This window comes from Oncorhynchus kisutch, unplaced genomic scaffold (genome assembly GCF_002021735.2).
Source record: "Oncorhynchus kisutch isolate 150728-3 unplaced genomic scaffold, Okis_V2 scaffold3378, whole genome shotgun sequence".
Classification (NCBI taxonomy): Eukaryota; Metazoa; Chordata; class Actinopteri; order Salmoniformes; family Salmonidae; genus Oncorhynchus; species Oncorhynchus kisutch.
Window position 1 is genome coordinate 474,749 of NW_022265323.1, and position 19,592 is coordinate 494,340.

At 48.2% G+C, this 19,592-nt stretch overlaps 1 protein-coding gene across 1 annotated transcript in view; it reads right to left on the reverse strand.

Moving 5' to 3' along the window:
- Window positions 1-644: 644 nt before the first annotated feature.
- rnf216 (ring finger protein 216) overlaps window positions 645-19,592 on the reverse strand; it is a gene marked incomplete at its 5' end in the record, with an annotated part of 33,325 nt that continues 14,377 nt past the window's right edge. The window contains 4 exons of the mRNA XM_031820417.1: window positions 645-1,007; window positions 2,376-2,445; window positions 4,282-4,504; window positions 6,918-7,015. Of these exons, the coding sequence (XP_031676277.1) occupies window positions 718-1,007; window positions 2,376-2,445; window positions 4,282-4,504; window positions 6,918-7,015 (681 nt within the window). The remainder of the gene's footprint in view (window positions 1,008-2,375; window positions 2,446-4,281; window positions 4,505-6,917; window positions 7,016-19,592) is intronic.

Sequence of the window (19,592 nt, forward strand, 5' to 3'; positions counted from 1 at the left end):
GTAGAGGAGGAGGGTTATAGGTGTCTGTAGGAGGAGGAGGAGGGGGGGTTATAGGTGTCTGTAGTAGAGGAGGAGGAGGGGGTTATAGGTGTCTGTAGTAGAGGAGGAGGAGGGGGGTTATAGGTGTCTGTAGTAGAGGAGGAGGAGGGTTATAGGTGTCTGTAGTAGAGGAGGAGGGGGGTTATAGGTGTCTGTAGAGGAGGAGGAGGGTTATAGGTGTCTGTAGTAGAGGAGGGGGGTTATAGGTGTCTGTAGTAGAGGAGGAGGGGGGTTATAGGTGTCTGTAGTAGAGGAGGAGGAGGGTTATAGGTGTCTGTAGTAGAGGAGGGGGGTTATAGGTGTCTGTAGTAGAGGAGGAGGAGGGTTATAGGCGTCTGTAGTAGAGGAGGAGGGTTATAGGTGTCTGTAGTAGAGGAGGAGGGGGGTTATAGGTGTCTGTAGTAGAGGAGGAGGGGGGTTATAGGTGTCTGTAGTAGAGGAGGAGGGGGGTTTATAGGTGTCTGTAGTAGAGGAGGAGGGGGGTTATAGGTGTCTGTAGTAGAGGAGGAGGAGGAGGGTTATAGGTGTCTGTAGTAGAGGAGGAGGGGGGTTATAGGTGTCTGTAGTAGAGGAGGAGGGGGGTTATAGGTGTCTGTAGTAGAGGAGGAGGAGGAGGGTTATAGGTGTCTGTAGTAGAGGAGGAGGGGGGTTATAGGTGTCTGTAGAGGAGGAGGAGGGTTATAGGTGTCTGTAGTAGCGAGGGGGGGGTCCATAGTGCATGGGCATGTTGACGTCTATATTGTTCAGGTTGTTGTTGACCTGGTTGAGGGGGGGGTGGTAGTTGAGGGGGGGCAGGTGGAGGAGTGGGGGCACGTAGGGGGCGGGGGGCAAGGGCTGGCGATGAGGCAGAATGACACGAGGAGGGACCAACAAGGGCGCTCGCACCGCCTGCGGAGGGGGGGCTGCTCGAGGTCGCTTAGCAACCACCACAGGTTCCGGGGGCGGGCCCACTCTCTTCCCTGAAGTCTCTGAGAGGGAGAAAGAGAGGAGAGAGAGAGAGAAATGTCAAGTTAGTCAGGGTGATAGCTGTTAGTCAGGGTGATAGCTGTTAGTCAGGGTGATAGCTGTTAGTCAGGGTGATAGCTGTTAGTCAGGGTGATAGCTGATAGTCAGGGTGAAAGTAGTTAGGCAGGGTGATAGCAGTTAGTCGGGGTGATAGTCAGGGTGAAAGTAGTTAGTCAGGGTGAAAGTAGTTAGTCAGGGTGATAGTAGTTAGTCAGGGTGATAGCAGTTAGTCAGGGTGATAGTCAGGGGTGATAGCAGTTGGTCAGGGTGATAGCAGTTGGTCAGGGTGATAGCAGTTGGTCAGGGTGATAGCAGTTGGTCAGGGTGATAGCAGTTGGTCAGGGTGATAGCAGTTGGTCAGGGTGATAGCAGTTGGTCAGGGTGATAGCAGTTGGTCAGGGTGATAGCAGTTGGTCAGGGTGATAGCAGTTGGTCAGGGTGATAGCAGTTGGTCAGGGTGATAGCAGTTGGTCAGGGTGATAGCAGTTGGTCAGGGTGATAGCAGTTGGTCAGGGTGATAGCAGTTGGTCAGGGTGATAGCAGTTGGTCAGGGTGATAGCAGTTGGTCAGGGTGATAGCAGTTGGTCAGGGTGATAGCAGTTGGTCAGGGTGGTAGCAGTTGGTCAGGGTGGGTAGCAGTTGGTCAGGGTGATAGCAGTTGGTCAGGGTGATAGTCGGGTGAGTCGGGTGATAGCTGTTTAGTCAGGGTGATAGCAGTTAGTCAGGGTGATAGCAGTTAGTCAGGGTGATAGTCAGGGTGATAGTCAGGGTGATAGCAGTTGGTCAGGGTGATAGCAGTTGGTCAGGGTGATAGCAGTTGGTCAGGGTGATAGCAGTTGGTCAGGGTGATAGCAGTTGGTCAGGGTGATAGCAGTTGGTCAGGGTGATAGCAGTTAGTCAGGGTGATAGCAGTTGGTCAGGGTGATAGCAGTTGGTCAGGGTGATAGCAGTTGGTCAGGGTGATAGCAGTTGGTCAGGGTGATAGTCGGGGTGATAGCAGTTAGTCAGGGTGATAGTCGGGGTGATAGCAGTTAGTCAGGGTGATAGCAGTTAGTCAGGGTGATAGTCGGGGTGATAGCAGTTAGTCAGGGTGATAGCAGTTAGTCAGGGTGATAGCAGTTAGTCAGGGTGATAGTCAGGGTGATAGCAGTTGGTCAGGGTGATAGCAGTTGGTCAGGGTGATAGTCGGGGTGATAGCAGTTAGTCAGGGTGATAGTCGGGGTGATAGCTGTTAGTCAGGGTGATAGTCGGGGTGATAGCTGTTAGTAGATTACCCATAGTTCCAGAAGGACAGTATTACAGCATCCGGATTTATAAAGAAACAGACTGACCTGCGTTCTTCTTGTTGAGCTCTTTCTCGCCCTCTTTCTGAATCTCCTGAATGATGCGCTCGTCATCTTGCTGTAGAGAGACACACACACATTAGCTGGTCCTCTGTAAGCTCAGCTGGTAGAGCATGGTGCTAGCAACGGCAGGGTAGTGGGTTCGATTCCCGGGAACCACCCATACGCAAAACGCATGACTAAGTCGCTTTGGATAAAAGCATCTGCTATTATTATAATTAGCTGTTGGCCAAGAACGCCTTGGTTGGCTAGCGCGTTAGCTCTTTGTTGGTTTGGAATGGCTAGCGCGTTAGCTCTTTGTTGGTTTGGAATGGCTAGCGCTTTAGCTCTTTGTTGGTTTGGAATGGCTAGCGCTTTAGCTCTTTGTTGGTTTGGAATGGCTAGCGCGTTAGCTCTTTGTTGGTTTGCAATGGCTAGTGTGTTAGCTCTTTGTTGGTTGACTGACTTCTATTTTAGCCCTTGACAACGCAGACGCTCGTTGGCATGTGCGAGCAGTGTGGGTGCAATAATTGAATAATATAGATTTTAAAATGTATTTTGCACCGACGGATTAAATATGTTTTCATTCTACACACAATACCCCATAATGACATCACAATACCCCATAATGACATCACAATACCCCATAATGACATCACAACACCCCATAATGACATCACAATACCCCATAATGACATCACAATACCCCATAATGACATCACAATACCCCATAATGACATCACAATACCCCATAATGACATACCAAAAACAGGTTAAGAATTTTTTCCAAATGTATAACAAATAAAAATTTGAAATATCACATTGACATCAGTATTCAGACCCTTTACTCAGTACTTTGTTGAAACACCTTTGGCAGCGACCACAGCCTCTAGTCTTCTTGGGTATGACGCTATAAACCTGGTACCACCTGTATTTGGGGAGTTTCTCCCATTGTTCTCAGCAGATCCTCTCAAGCTCTGTCAGGTTGGATGAGGAGCTGTACAGCTATGTTCAGGTCTCTGTAGAGATGTTCGATCGGGTTCAAGTCCGGGCTGTGGCTGGGCCACTCAAGGAGGATCAATGGGAACAGGATGCACCTGAGCTCAATTTCCAGTCTCATAGCAAAAGGTCTGAATACTTGTGTAAATAAGGTATCTGTTTTTTATCTTTAATAAATGTGCAAAAATGTATAAAAACTGTTTTTTTGCTTCGTCATTACGGGGTATTGTGATGTCATTACGGGGTATTGTGATGTCATTACGGGGTATTGTGATGTCATTACGGGGTATTGTGATGTCATTATGGGGTATTGTGATGTCATTATGGGGTAGTGTGATGTCATTATGGGGTATTGTGGTGTCATTACGGGGTATTGTGATGTCATTATGGGGTATTGTGATGTCATTACGGGGTATTGTGATGTCATTACGGGATATTGTGATGTCATTATGGGGTATTGTGATGTCATTACGGGGTATTGTGATGTCATGGGGTAGTGTGATGTCATTATGGGGTATTGTGATGTCATTATGGGGTAGTGTGATGTCATTATGGGGTATTGTGGTGTCATTATGGGGTAGTGTGATGTCATTATGGGGTAGTGTGATGTCATTATGGGGTATTGTGGTGTCATTATGGGGTATTGTGATGTCATTATGGGGTATTGTGATGTCATTATGGGGTATTGTGGTGTCATTATGGGGTAGTGTGATGTCATTATGGGGTATTGTGGTGTCATTATGGGGTAGTGTGGTGTCATTATGGGGTAGTGTGATGTCATTATGGGTTAGTGTGATGTCATTATGGGGTATTTTGTGTCGTTTTTTAAAATCTGTGTGTGCTCACCGTGGGGTGTGTGTGTGTGTGTGTGTGCTCACCGTGGGGCCTGTGTGTGTGTGTGTGTGTGTGTGCTCACCGTGGGGTCTGTCCAGAGAGAGCACTTGCGGCAGTGCCTACAGGGAGCGCCAGGGGAACGGGCGTGCTGACAGAAGTGGTTGTATCCACTGATTGGCTCTCGGCACAGGTAACACATGTAGCTTCCACAACGACACCACATCCTGTTACATCCCTCAGACTTCACCAGACCTGTTCCACACTTCACACACTTCCTGACCCGAGCTGCTGTCATCCGCTCCTCACTGTAGGGGATAGAGAGGAGTTAGGACCCTAGTTAGGATCCTAGGTAGGACCCTAGTTAGGACCCTAGTTAGGACCCCAGTAAGCGTCCAACACCAGACCTGTTCCACATTTCACACACTTCCTGACCCGAGCTGCTGTCATCCGATCCTCACCATTGGGCCCTAGTTGGGACCCTGAATAGTCAGATCTGATGGTTCTGGCAGGCTACTTCCTGTCTGTCAGCTGCAGGAAGTCTGAGGAGCTGTGGACAGCAACAACAGGAAGTACTGGACGTGTATGGTAAGTGTGTTTGTAGTGAGTGTATTAACACTGTGTGTGTTAGAGTGTGTGTGTGTTAGCGTGTATTAACACTGTGTGTGTTAGAGTGGAGAGACAGGAAGCACCCGCCTGCTAAACTTCCTGCCCAGTCATCCGGGAAACAGAGCTGTTTACCCAGTACCCTCTCTGTTGTGAGAGGAACAGGACACAGAGCAGGGTTTAGCTCCATGCCTGCACTAACACCTGGCGTCAACAGACGACACAGATGGTATGTCACTAGGTCGGCCCTGTGACCAATCACAGCCCAGAGAGTCAACAAGGTCATTGTACAGACGACACAGCTGGTATGTCACTAGGTCGGCCCTGTGACCAATCACAGCCCAGAGAGTCAACAAGGTCATTGTACAGACGACACAGCTGGTATGTCACTAGGTCGGCCCTGTGACCAATCACAGCCCAGAGAGTCAACAAGGTCATTGTACAGACGACACAGCTGGTATGTCACTAGGTCGGCCCTGTGACCAATCACAGCCCAGAGAGTCAACAAGGTCATTGTACAGACGACACAGATGGTATGTCACTAGGTCGGCCCTGTGACCAATCACAGCCCAGAGAGTCAACAAGGTCATTGTACAGACGACACAGCTGGTATGTCACTAGGTCGGCCCTGTGACCAATCACAGCCCAGAGAGTCAACAAGGTCATTGTACAGACGACACAGCTGGTATGTCACTAGGTCGGCCCTGTGACCAATCACAGCCCAGAGAGTCAACAAGGTCATTGTACAGACGACACAGCTGGTATGTCACTAGGTCGGCCCTGTGACCAATCACAGCCCAGAGAGTCAACAAGGTCATTGTACAGATGACACAACTGGTATGTCACTAGGTCGGCCCTGTGACCAATCACAGCCCAGAGAGTCAACAAGGTCATTGTACAGACGACACAGCTGGTATGTCACTAGGTCGGCCCCTGTGACCAATCACAGCCCAGAGAGTCAACAAGGTCATTGTACAGACGACACAGCTGGTATGTCACTAGGTCGGCCCCTGTGACCAATCACAGCCCAGAGAGTCAACAAGGTCATTGTACACTTGGTTTTCACTAGACAGCTTCCCGGTGGAGCTAAAAATGAACCATTAGATTGTTACCAAACACAAGTAGCCTATTGGCAATGTTCTCCACGACAATGTCTGGCTTTAATTACAACATAAAAACATCAACACCAGTGATTACATCACCCACCCCCGAAAAAGAAGGTTTTTAATCTTTACGACCTGTGGTATATTTTGCATTAGACTGGGGGGGGGAAGCCGGGTCGAATGGAAGATCAGCTTCACAGTCATATCAGGTGACTTGGGGGGTGGGACTACAGTAGGTTACCAGTCGTGTTGGCCAATAAGATCAGCTTCACAGTCATATCAGATGACTACAGTAGGTTTCAGTCGTGTTGGCCAATAAGATCAGCTTTACAGTCATATCAGATGACTACAGTAGGTTTCAGTCGTGGTTGGCCAATAAGATCAGCTTTACAGTCATATCAGATGACCTGGGGGGTGGGACTACAGTAGGTCTCAGTCGTGTTGGCCAATAAGATCAGCTTTACAGTCATATCAGATGACTACAGTAGGTTTCAGTCGTGGTTGGCCAATAAGATCAGCTTTACAGTCATATCAGATGACCTGGGGGGTGGGACTACAGTAGGTTTCAGTCGTGGTTGGCCAATAAGATCAGCTTTACAGTCATATCAGATGACCTGGGGGGCGGGACTACAGTAGGTCTCTTGCGTAATATGGGCCGTAGCTACTGGCATTATGACAGGATGCACTCAGAACGGATCCTAGGATTCTTTCATCGCTTTGGCATAAAAATGGCTTATCGGGGAAATTGCCCGAATCTACTAATTTGAAGGGGTGTCCACATACTTTTGTGTATACAGTGTATGAAGGAGATGGTGAGGACCCCTCTCTCTGGTCAGGCACTTACAAGGCCACCTGCATGGACCATATTAACATATGAGGGAGAGATGGTGAGGACCCCTCTCTCTCTGGTCAGGCACTTACAAGGCCACCTGCATGGACCATATTAACATATGAGGGAGAGATAGAGAGAGAGAGAGAGAGGGGTCCTTGCTCTCTCTGGTCAGTAACTTACAAGGCCACCCTCATGCGTATCTCATCTCGTTCCATGACCTGGTCACATGACTTCCCAGCATGCTCCTTCCACTGGACACGGCACTTCCTGCAGCTCTCCTGGAGAGAGGGGGAGAGGGGAGCGGAGGGGAGGAGAGATTCGGTATAAACAGTAATGTAGCATCCAAGGTTTAGGTTACCCCCCTAAATTAATAATGTCAGAGATGGTCACATGTTCTCCTCCCCTCGCCTCAATCAAAACACAGGTTACAACATCCAACATCCAGGACACAATAGTGAGACTTGAGACTGTAGAAATAATGGAAACGAGGGGAGAGGAGGAGGAGAGGGGAGGGGAGAGGAAAGGAGGGGTGAGGTGAAGGGAGAAGAGGGGAGTGGCAAGGGGAGGGGAGAGGAAAGGAGGGGTGAGGTGAAGGGAGAAGAGGGGAGTGGCAAGGGGAGGGGAGAGGAAAGGAGGGGTGAGGTGAAGGGAGAAGAGGGGAGTGGCAAGGGGAGGGGAGGCGGAGGAAATCTCTTCCTAACTAGTGCACGGCTGGGTTGCAAAGTAGAACCAGTAGAATATCTTAAAAAGGGAGTTGTCCTAAACCAAGTGTTCCCGAGCCACTGCAACAGACAGCAGCATTTAGCTACTGCCACTACCACTGCAGAGGCTGCCTCAAACACTGCAACAGACAGCAGCATTTAGCTACTGCCACTACCACTGCAGAGGCTGCCTCAAACACTGCAACAGACAGCAGCATTTAGCTACTGCCACTACCACTGCAGAGGCTGCCTCAAACACTGGTTAGCTGTGGCTCTGGGAGTGACTGGGGGTAAGAGAGAGAGAGACAGAGAGAGAGAGACAGAGAGAGACAGCAGCATTTGGCTCTGGGAGTGACTGGGTGTGTGTGTGTGTGTGTGTGTGTGTGTGTGTGTGTGTGTGTGTGTGTGTGTGTGTGTGAGAGAGTGAGAGAGAGACAGACAGAGAGAGAGAGAGAGAGAGACTGCAGCAGCAGAAGTGTGATCTGTCCCTGACTGCGTGGTTGCCTAGTAACAGCATCTCCACCGGCTCAACATGCTGAAGGACATCTGGGGGACACACACTCAGTTTCATTAAGAAGAAGTGCATCGATGTCGTCGTCCCCACAGTGACCGTACGTACATATCCCAACCAGAAACCATGGATTACAGGCAACGTCCGCACTCAGCTAAACGGCTCAGTTTTCGTGGTCCCCAATTTCGTGGTATCCAATTGTTTTAGTAGCTACTATCTTGTCTCATCGCTACAACTCCCGTACGGACTCGAGAGAGACGAAGGTCGAAAGCCTTGCGTCCTCCGAAACACAACCCAACGAAGCCGCACTGCTTCTTAACACAGCGCGCATCCAACCCGGAAGCCAGCCGCACTAATGTGTCGGAGGAAACACCGTGCAACCTTGGTTAGCGTGCACTGCGCCCGGCCCGCCACAGGAGACGCTAATGTGCGATGAGACAAGGATATCCCTACCGGCCAAACCCTCCCTAACCTGGACGAGGCCAATTGTGCATCGCCCCATGGACCTCCCGGTCGCGGCCGGCTGCTACAGAGCCTGGGCTCGAACCCAGAGTCTCACTGCGATGAACCGGGAGGCCCAAAGCTGCATTCTGGATCCAGACGCTTAAAAGAAATCCGGCAAAAGGAACACCTACGTGTGAATGCTGTCCATTGACGACAGCTCAGCGTTCCACACTAGGCTTTGTCCCCTCCTGTACTCCCCTGCTCACCCACGACTACGTGACCAAGCACCATCATTAAGTTTGCCGACCACACAACGAAATGGTAGGCCTGATCACCGTCAACGATGAAGACAGCCAATAGGAAGGAGGTCAAAGACCTGGCAAGTGTGGTGCCAGGAACAACAACCTCTCCCTCAACGTCAGCAAGACTAATGAGCTAAATCGTGGACTACAGAAAATGGAGGTCTGAACACGCCCCCCTCATTTACATCGACGGGGCTGTAAGTGAAGCAGGTCGAGAGGTTCATGTTCCTCGCTGTTCAAAAGTGTTACGTAATGAAATGTCATATTTTTTATTGTATAGAACTTCCTTAATGTTACAGGACCCCCAGAAGAAAAGCAGGGTAGTGTGTTCCTCTGTCCAGTCTCAACATCAACAGTGAAGAGGCGACTCCTGGATGCTGACCTTCTAAGGCAGAGTTCCTCTGTCCAGTCTCAACATCAACAGTGAAGAGGCGACTCCTGGATGCTGACCTTCTAAGGCAGAGTTCCTCTGTCCAGTGTCAACATCAACAGTGAAGAGGCGACTCCTGGATGCTGACCTTCTAAGGCGGAGTTCCTCTGTCCAGTCTCAACATCAACAGTGAAGAGGCGACTCCTGGATGCTGACCTTCTAAGGCGGAGTTCCTCTGTCCAGTCTCAACGTCAACAGTGAAGAGGCGACTCCTGGATGCTGACCTTCTAAGGCAGAGTTCCTCTGTCCAGTGTCAACATCAACAGTGAAGAGGCGACTCCTGGATGCTGACCTTCTAAGGCGGAGTTCCTCTGTCCAGTCTCAACGTCAACAGTGAAGAGGTGACTCCTGGATGCTGACCTTCTAAGGCAGAGTTCCTCTGTCCAGTCTCAACGTCAACAGTGAAGAGGCGACTCCTGGATGCTGACCTTCTAAGGCAGAGTTCCTCTGTCCAGTGTCTGTGGTCTTTTGCCCATCTTAATCTTTCTCTTTTTATTGGCCAGTCTGAGATATGGCTTTTTCTTTGCAACTCTGCCTAGAAAGTCCAGCATCCCGGAGTCGCCTCGTCACTGTTGCATTGTGGGTAGACGGCTTGTAAAGTAAGCATTTCAGTGTACAGTCCGGTTGTAATGAGCACGTGACAAATACAAATATTATTCGACAGGCAGTAATCCCACGATCCTTTAAACGACTGGTTGCCTGACAACCCCAAACTAAGTAGTGATGTCATGACATTCATATTTACTATTTACTATTTCCTAATTAATAGTGATGACTGTGGCAAACGACAGCTTCAGCAACAACCAGCGTTAGCGTCCCAGGTGACATCTCAACTCACTGTTGGCTGCTCTTCCCGCTTTGTCATCAAACCCCTGCAATTTACCCACAATGCCACAGGCTTCCAGTCCAAGTCCCCGCTTTGTCATCAAACTCCTGTAATTTACCCACAATGCCACAGGCTTTCAATCCAAGTCCCTGCTTTGTCATCAAACACCTGTAATTTACCCACAATGCCACAGGCTTTCAGTCCAAGTCCCTGCTTTGTCATCAAACACCTGTAATTTACCCACAATGCCACAGGCTTTCAGTCCAAGTCCTCGCTTTGTCATCAAACCCCTGCAATTTACCCACAATGCCACAGGCTTCCAGTCGAAGTTCACATCCACTACAACACCATGGTGCTTCACTACAAAGCAGCATGGGGATCTGACCCTCCCTCCTTCAGGCTCCACCTCTACACCCCGTTCTGCCACCTCTGGTCTCTTGACCCTCCCTCCTTCAGGCTCCATCTCTACACCCCAACCTGAGCACCCCGTTCTGCCACCTCTGGTCTCTTGGCCCTCCCTCCTTCAGGCTCCAACTCAGCCCAGTCCAAGCTCTTCTCTGTCCTCCCACCCCTACCGGAGGCAGCTCCCGCTCAGCCCAGTCCAAGCTCTTCTCTGTCCTCCCACCCCTACAGGAGGCAGCTCCCGCTCAGCCCAGTCCAAGCTCTTCTCTGTCCTGTTACCCCAATGGTGGAACCAGCTTCCCCCTGATGCTAGGACAGCAGAGTCCCTGTCCATCTTCCCCCTGATGCTAGGACAGCAGAGTCCCTGTCCATCTTCCCCCTGATGCTAGGACAGCAGAGTCCCTGTCTATCTTAACAAAACGTCTGAAACCCTACCTCTTCAAAGAGTATATTAAATAATCCCACAGCACCCTTGCCTCTTTTTGTAGTGTTGTGTTATGTCTGGGGCGGCAGGGTAGCTTAGTGGTTAGAGCATTGGACTAGTAACCGGAAGGTTGCAAGTTCAAATCCCAGAGCTGACAAGGTACAAAATCTGTCGTTCTGCCCCTGAACAGGCAGTTAACCCACTGTTCCAAGGCTGTCATTGAAAATAAGAATTTGTTCTTAACTGACTTGCCTAGTAAAATAAATGTCCTTTACATATTTATTTTTTAAATCCGAGCCCCCGTTCCCGCAGGAAGCCTTTTCCCAGGCCGCCATTGTAAATAAGAAATTGTTCTTAACTGCCTTGCCTAGTTAAATAAAAGTAAAATAAAAATGTAAAAATAGCCTTAGTAGAGCAGTGGGTTAGCATTAGCCAGTTAGCTATAGAGCCTGTCTCCATGATGGCCTTAGTAGAGCAGTGGGTTAGCATTAGCCAGTTAGCTATAGAGCCTGTCTCCATGATAGCCTTAGTAGAGCAGTGGGTTAGCATTAGCTATAGAGCCCGTCTCCATGATGGCCTTAGTAGAGCAGTGGGTTAGCATTAGCCAGTTAGCTATAGAGCCTGTCTCCATGATAGCAGAGCAGTGGGTTAGCATTAGCCAGTTAGCTATAGAGCCTGTCTCCATGATAGCAGAGCAGTGGGTTAGCATTAGCCAGTTAGCTATAGAGCCGGTCTCCATGATAGCCTTAGTAGAGCAGTGGGTTAGCATTAGCCAGTTAGCTATAGAGCCTGTCTCCATGATGGCCTTAGTAGAGCAGTGAGTTAGCATTAGCCAGTTAGCTATAGAGCCTGTCTCCATGATGGCCTTAGTAGAGCAGTGAGTTAGCATTAGCCAGTTAGCTATAGAGCCTGTCTCCATGATGGCCTTAGTAGAGCAGTGGGTTAGCATTAGCCAGTTAGCTATAGAGCCTGTCTCCATGATGGCCTTAGTAGAGCAGTGAGTTAGCATTAGCTATAGAGCCTGTCTCCATGATAGCCTTAGTAGAGCAGTGGGTTAGCATTAGCCAGTTAGCTATAGAGCCTGTCTCCATGATAGCCTTAGTAGAGCAGTGAGTTAGCATTAGCCAGTTAGCTATAGAGCCTGTCTCCATGATGGCCTTAGTAGAGCAGTGAGTTAGCATTAGCCAGTTAGCTATAGAGCCTGTCTCCATGATGGCCTTAGTAGAGCAGTGGGTTAGCATTAGCCAGTTAGCTATAGAGCCTGTCTCCATGATAGCCTTAGTAGAGCAGTGGGTTAGCATTAGCCAGTTAGCTATAGAGCCTGTCTCCATGATGGCCTTAGTAGAGCAGTGGGTTAGCATTAGCCAGTTAGCTATAGAGCCTGTCTCCATGATAGCCTTAGTAGAGCAGTGAGTTAGCATTAGCCAGTTAGCTATAGAGCCGGTCTCCATGATGGCCTTAGTAGAGCAGTGAGTTAGCATTAGCCTGTTAGCTATAGAGCCTGTCTCCATGATGGCCTTAGTAGAGCAGTGGGTTAGCATTAGCCAGTTAGCTATAGAGCCGGTCTCCATGATAGCCTTAGTAGAGCAGTGGGTTAGCATTAGCCAGTTAGCTATAGAGCCTGTCTCCATGATAGCCTTAGTAGAGCAGTGAGTTAGCATTAGCCAGTTAGCTATAGAGCCTGTCTCCATGATGGCCTTAGTAGAGCAGTGAGTTAGCATTAGCTATAGAGCCGGTCTCCATGATAGCCTTAGTAGAGCAGTGGGTTAGCATTAGCCAGTTAGCTATAGAGCCTGTCTCCATGATGGCCTTAGTAGAGCAGTGAGTTAGCATTAGCCAGTTAGCTATAGAGCCGGTCTCCATGATAGCCTTAGTAGAGCAGTGGGTTAGCATTAGCCAGTTAGCTATAGAGCCTGTCTCCATGATAGCCTTAGTAGAGCAGTGAGTTAGCATTAGCCAGTTAGCTATAGAGCCTGTCTCCATGATAGCCTTAGTAGAGCAGTGGGTTAGCATTAGCCAGTTAGCTATAGAGCCTGTCTCCATGATGGCCTTAGTAGAGCAGTGGGTTAGCATTAGCCAGTTAGCTATAGAGCCTGTCTCCATGATAGCCTTAGTAGAGCAGTGGGTTAGCATTAGCCAGTTAGCTATAGAGCCAGTCTCCATGATGGCCTTAGTAGAGCAGTGGGTTAGCATTAGCCAGTTAGCTATAGAGCCAGTCTCCATGATAGCCTTAGTAGAGCAGTGGGTTAGCATTAGCCAGTTAGCTATAGAGCCAGTCTCCATGATGGCCTTAGTAGAGCAGTGGGTTAGCATTAGCCAGTTAGCTATAGAGCCGGTCTCCATGATAGCCTTAGTAGAGCAGTGGGTTAGCATTAGCCAGTTAGCTATAGAGCCTGTCTCCATGATGGCCTTAGTAGAGCAGTGGGTTAGCATTAGCCAGTTAGCTATAGAGCCGGTCTCCATGATAGCCTTAGTAGAGCAGTGGGTTAGCATTAGCCTGTTAGCTATAGAGCCGGTCTCCATGATAGCCTTAGTAGAGCAGTGGGTTAGCATTAGCCAGTTAGCTATAGAGCCGGTCTCCATGATAGCCTTAGTAGAGCAGTGGGTTAGCATTAGCCAGTTAGCTATAGAGCCTGTCTCCATGATGGCCTTAGTAGAGCAGTGGGTTAGCATTAGCCAGTTAGCTATAGAGCCGGTCTCCATGATAGCCTTAGTAGAGCAGTGGGTTAGCATTAGCCTGTTAGCTATAGAGCCGGTCTCCATGATAGCCTTAGTAGAGCAGTGAGTTAGCATTAGCCAGTTAGCTATAGAGCCTGTCTCCATGATGGCCTTAGTAGAGCAGTGGGTTAGCATTAGCCAGTTAGCTATAGAGCCGGTCTCCATGATAGCCTTAGTAGAGCAGTGGGTTAGCATTAGCCTGTTAGCTATAGAGCCGGTCTCCATGATAGCCTTAGTAGAGCAGTGGGTTAGCATTAGCCAGTTAGCTATAGAGCCTGTCTCCATGATAGCCTTAGTAGAGCAGTGGGTTAGCATTAGCCAGTTAGCTATAGAGCCTGTCTCCATGATGGCCTTAGTAGAGCAGTGGGTTAGCATTAGCCAGTTAGCTATAGAGCCGGTCTCCATGATAGCCTTAGTAGAGCAGTGGGTTAGCATTAGCCAGTTAGCTATAGAGCCTGTCTCCATGATGGCCTTAGTAGAGCAGTGGGTTAGCATTAGCCAGTTAGCTATAGAGCCGGTCTCCATGATAGCCTTAGTAGAGCAGTGGGTTAGCATTAGCCTGTTAGCTATAGAGCCGGTCTCCATGATAGCCTTAGTAGAGCAGTGGGTTAGCATTAGCCAGTTAGCTATAGAGCCGGTCTCCATGATAGCCTTAGTAGAGCAGTGGGTTAGCATTAGCCAGTTAGCTATAGAGCCTGTCTCCATGATGGCCTTAGTAGAGCAGTGAGTTAGCATTAGCCAGTTAGCTATAGAGCCGGTCTCCATGATAGCCTTAGTAGAGCAGTGGGTTAGCATTAGCCAGTTAGCTATAGAGCCGGTCTCCATGATTGCAGAGCAGTGGGTTAGCATTAGCCAGTTAGCTATAGCGCCTGTCTCCATGATTGCAGAGCAGTGGGTTAGCATTAGCCAGTTAGCTATAGAGCCTGTCTCCATGATAGCCTTAGTAGAGCAGTGGGTTAGCATTAGCCAGTTAGCTATAGAGCCTGTCTCCATGATAGCAGAGCAGTGGGTTAGCATTAGCCAGTTAGCTATAGCGCCTGTCTCCATGATTGCAGAGCAGTGGGTTAGCATTAGCCAGTTAGCTATAGCGCCTGTCTCCATGATTGCAGAGCAGTGGGTTAGCATTAGCTAACCCAGACAATAGGGAGGGAGAGAGGAGAGGGAAGGAGTGGATGAATAAAGACAGTGAAATATCACACCCTTGTGGCAACAGCCAGAGGATGGGCATGAGTGTGTGTGTATTCAGAGTGTGTAGTCAGTGTGTGTGTATTCAGAGTGTGTATATGAGAGAGCGTGTGTAGTCAGTGTGTGTGTATTCAGTGTGTGTACATGAGAGAGTGTGTATATGAGAGAGCGTGTGTATTCAGAGTGTGTGTATTCAGTATGTGTACATGAGAGAGTGTATATATGAGAGAGCGTGTGTATTCAGAGTGTGTGTATATTCAGTGTGTGTATTCAGTGTGTGTGTAGTCAGTGTGTATATATTCAGTGTGTGTAGTCAGTGTGCATATATTCAGTGTATGTAGTCAGTGTGTATACATTCAGTGTGTGTAGTCAGTGTGTATACATTCAGTGTGTGTAGTCAGTGTGTGTATATATTCAGTGTGTGTATGAGTGTGTGTAGTCAGTGTGTGTATATTTAGTGTGTGTAGTCAGTGTGTGTATATGAGAGAGTGTGTGTAGTCAGTGTGTGTATGAGAGTGTGTGTAGTCAGTGTGTGTATGAGAGAGTGTGTGTAGTCAGTGTGTGTATATTTAGTGTGTGTAGTCAGTGTGTGTATATGAGAGAGTGTGTGTAGTCAGTGTGTGTATATGAGAGAGTGTGTGTAGTCAGTGTGTGTATATGAGAGAGTGTGTGTAGTCAGTGTGTGTGTATTCAGTGTGTCAGACTATGTATCCCTGCAGTCGTTTCCAGTCTAATTCATTGTGGTAGTCAGTGTGTGTGTAGTCAGTGTGTCAGACTATGTATCCCTGCAGTCGTTTCCAGTCTAATTCATTGTGGTAGTCAGTGTGTAGTCAGTGTGTGTGTAGTCAGTGTGTAGTCAGTGTGTCAGACTATGTATCCCTGCAGTCGTTTCCAGTCTAATTCATTGTGGTAGTCAGTGTGTGTAGTCAGTGTGTGTGTAGTCAGTGTGTAGTCAGTGTGTCAGACTATGTATCCCTGCAGTCGTTTCCAGTCTAATTCATTGTGGTAGTCAGTGTGTGTAGTCAGTGTGTCAGACTATGTATCCCTGCATTCGTTTCCAGTCTAATTCATGGTGGTAGTCAGTGTGTAGTCAGTGTGTCAGACTATGTATCCCTGCAGTCGTTTCCAGTCTAATTCATTGTGGTAGTCAGTGTGTAGTCAGTGTGTGTGTAGTCAGTGTGTCAGACTATGTATCCCTGCAGTCGTTTCCAGTCTAATTCATTGTGGTAGTCAGTGTGTAGTCAGTGTGTGTGTAGTCAGTGTGTCAGACTATGCATCCATGCAGTCATTTCCAGTCTAATTCATTGTGGTAGTCACTGTGTAGTCAGTGTGTCAGACTATGTATCCCTGCAGTCGTTTCCAGTCTAATTTATTGTGGTAGTCACTGTGTGTAGTCAGTGTGTGTAGTCAGTGTGTCAGACTATGCATCCCTGCAGTCGTTTCCAGTCTTATTCATTGTGGTAGTCAGTGTGTGTGTAGTCAGTGTGTAGTCAGTGTGTCAGACTATGCATCCATGCAGTCATTTCCAGTCTAATTCATTGTGGTAGTCAGTGTGTAGTCAGTGTGTCAGACTATGTATCCCTGCAGTCGTTTCCAGTCTAATTTATTGTGGTAGTCAGTGTGTGTAGTCAGTGTGTCAGACTATGCATCCCTGCAGTCGTTTCCAGTCTAATTCATTGTGGTAGTCAGTGTGTAGTCAGTGTGTGTAGTCAGTGTGTCAGACTATGCATCCCTGCAGTCGTTTCCAGTCTAATTCATTGTGGTAGTCAGTGTGTAGTCAGTGTATCAGACTATGCATCCCTGCAGTCGTTTCCAGTCTAATTCATTGTGGTAGTCAGTGTGTGTGTAGTCAGTGTGTCAGACTATGCATCCCTGCAGTCGTTTCCAGTCTAATTCATTGTGGTAGTCAGTGTGTAGTCAGTGTGTGTGTAGTCAGTGTATCAGACTATGTATCCCTGCAGTCGTTTCCAGTCTAATTTATTGTGGTAGTCAGTGTGTGTAGTCAGTGTGTGTAGTCAGTGTGTCAGACTATGCATCCCTGCAGTCGTTTCCAGTCTTATTCATTGTGGTAGTCAGTGTGTGTGTAGTCAGTGTGTCAGACTATGCATCCCTGCAGTCGTTTCCAGTCTAATTCATTGTGGTAGTCAGTGTGTAGTCAGTGTGTGTGTAGTCAGTGTGTAGTCAGTGTGTCAGACTATGTATCCCTGCAGTCATTTCCAGTCTAATTCATTGTGGTAGTCAGTGTGTAGTCAGTGTGTCAGACTATGTATCCCTGCAGTCGTTTCCAGTCTAATTTATTGTGGTAGTCAGTGTGTGTGTAGTCAGTGTGTGTAGTCAGTGTGTCAGACTATGCATCCCTGCAGTCGTTTCCAGTCTTATTCATTGTGGTAGTCAGTGTGTGTGTAGTCAGTGTGTAGTCAGTGTGTCAGACTATGCATCCATGCAGTCATTTCCAGTCTAATTCATTGTGGTAGTCAGTGTGTAGTCAGTGTGTCAGACTATGTATCCCTGCAGTCGTTTCCAGTCTAATTTATTGTGGTAGTCAGTGTGTGTGTAGTCAGTGTGTCAGACTATGTATCCCTGCAGTCATTTCCAGTCTAATTCATTGTGGTAGTCAGTGTGTAGCCAGTGTGTGTAGTCAGTGTGTGTGTAGTCAGTGTGTCAGACTATGTATCCCTGCAGTCATTTCCAGTCTAATTCATTGTGGTAGTCAGTGTGTAGTCAGTGTGTGTGTAGTCAGTGTGTCAGACTATGCATCCATGCAGTCATTTCCAGTCTAATTCATTGTGGTAGTCAGTGTGTAGTCAGTGTGTCAGACTATGTATCCCTGCAGTCGTTTCCAGTCTAATTTATTGTGGTAGTCAGTGTGTGTAGTCAGTGTGTCAGACTATGCATCCCTGCAGTCGTTTCCAGTCTTATTCATTGTGGTAGTCAGTGTGTGTGTAGTCAGTGTGTCAGACTATGCATCCCTGCAGTCATTTCCAGTCTAATTCATTGTGGTAGTCAGTGTGTAGTCAGTGTGTCAGACTATGTATCCCTGCAGTCGTTTCCAGTCTAATTTATTGTGGTAGTCAGTGTGTGTAGTCAGTGTGTCAGACTATGCATCCCTGCAGTCGTTTCCAGTCTAATTCATTGTGGTAGTCAGTGTGTAGTCAGTGTGTAGTCAGTGTGTGTAGTCAGTGTGTCAGACTATGCATCCCTGCAGTCATTTCCAGTCTAATTCATTGTGGTAGTCAGTGTGTAGTCAGTGTATCAGACTATGCATCCCTGCAGTCGTTTCCAGTCTAATTCATTGTGGTAGTCAGTGTGTGTGTAGTCAGTGTGTCAGACTATGCATCCCTGCAGTCGTTTCCAGTCTAATTCATTGTGGTAGTCAGTGTGTAGTCAGTGTGTAGTCAGTGTATCAGACTATGTATCCCTGCAGTCGTTTCCAGTCTAATTCATTGTGGTAGTCAGTGTGTAGTCAGTGTGTAGTCAGTGTGTCAGACTATGCATCCCTGCAGTCGTTTCCAGTCTAATTCATTGTGGTAGTCAGTGTGTGTGTAGTCAGTCTGTCAGACTATGCATCCCTGCAGTCGTTTCCAGTCTTATTCATTGTGGTAGTCAGTGTGTAGTCAGTGTGCCAGACTATGCATCCCTGCAGTCGTTTCCAGTCTTATTCATTCAATCCGTCTCTCTCATCCTCTCCTCTGATTCAGATGTCCCTTCCCTTCCTCTCTGCAGGAACAGCCCTTATAAGGAAACAGAAGGCTTTTACACACAATCTGATTGGGGGGGAGCTGCTGTGGGTGTGGCAGAGGGGAGGAGGGAGTTGGCTCTCTGGAATGAGGTACGGTCAGAGCACATGGTCTGGGGAAAGAGGAGCTCCCCCAACACAGATATACTGCTGAGGTGTGTGTGACTCCTCACACATACAGTCATGTTCACAGCTTCAGCTACTAACACACACACACCTATTTTTTTGTACCTTGATTTAAGTAGGCAAGTCAGTTAAGAACAAATTATTATTTTCAATGACGGCCTACCGGGGAACAGTGGGTTAACTGCCTGTTCAGGGGCAGAACGACAGATTTGTACCTTGTCAGCTCTGGGATTCGTTTTTGCAACCTTTCGTTTACTAGTCCAACGCTCTAACCACTAGGCTAACTGTCGCCCTACAAATCTCATAACCACATGTGGAAAACAGTGTGTGTGTGTGTGTGTGTTTGTGTGTGTAGTGTGTGTGTGTGTAGTGTGTGTGTGTGTGTAGTGTGTGTGTGTGTGTGTGTGTGTGTGTGTGTGTGTAGTGTGTGTGTGTGTGTAGTGTGTCAGTCGGTCAGACAGAAACAAGGGAAGAGAATCTGGGTCAAACATGATCTGAAACACATTTGACATGGATGGAAAACTGGTTTCAGCCAATGGGAGGGCAGGATAAGAAGGGCGGGGCATGAGAGTAGTGTTGAGCTCTTCCTCACATCACTGTGTGTGTGTGTGTGTGTGTGTGTGTGTGAGAGAGAGTGTGTGTGTACTTAGCCCCAGGAATGCAGTGTCACACACTGAGGAGGAGGAGGAGACGGAGAGAGGAAGACTAGATCAGTCATGGAGCTCTGTCTCCATCTACAGGACAGAGAGGAGAGAACTACAGGACAGAGAGGAGAGAACTACAGGACAGAGAGGAGAGAACTACAGGACAGAGAGGAGAGAACTACAGGACAGAGAGGAGAGAACTACAGGACAGAGAGGAGAGAACTACAGGACAGAGAGGAGAGAACTACAGGACAGAGAGGAGAGAACTACAGGACAGAGAGGAGAGAACTACAGGACAGAGAGGAGAGAACTACAGGACAGAGAGGAGAGAACTACAGGACAGTGAGGAGAGAACTACAGGACAGAGAGGAGAGAACTACAGGACAGAGAGGAGAAAACTACAGGA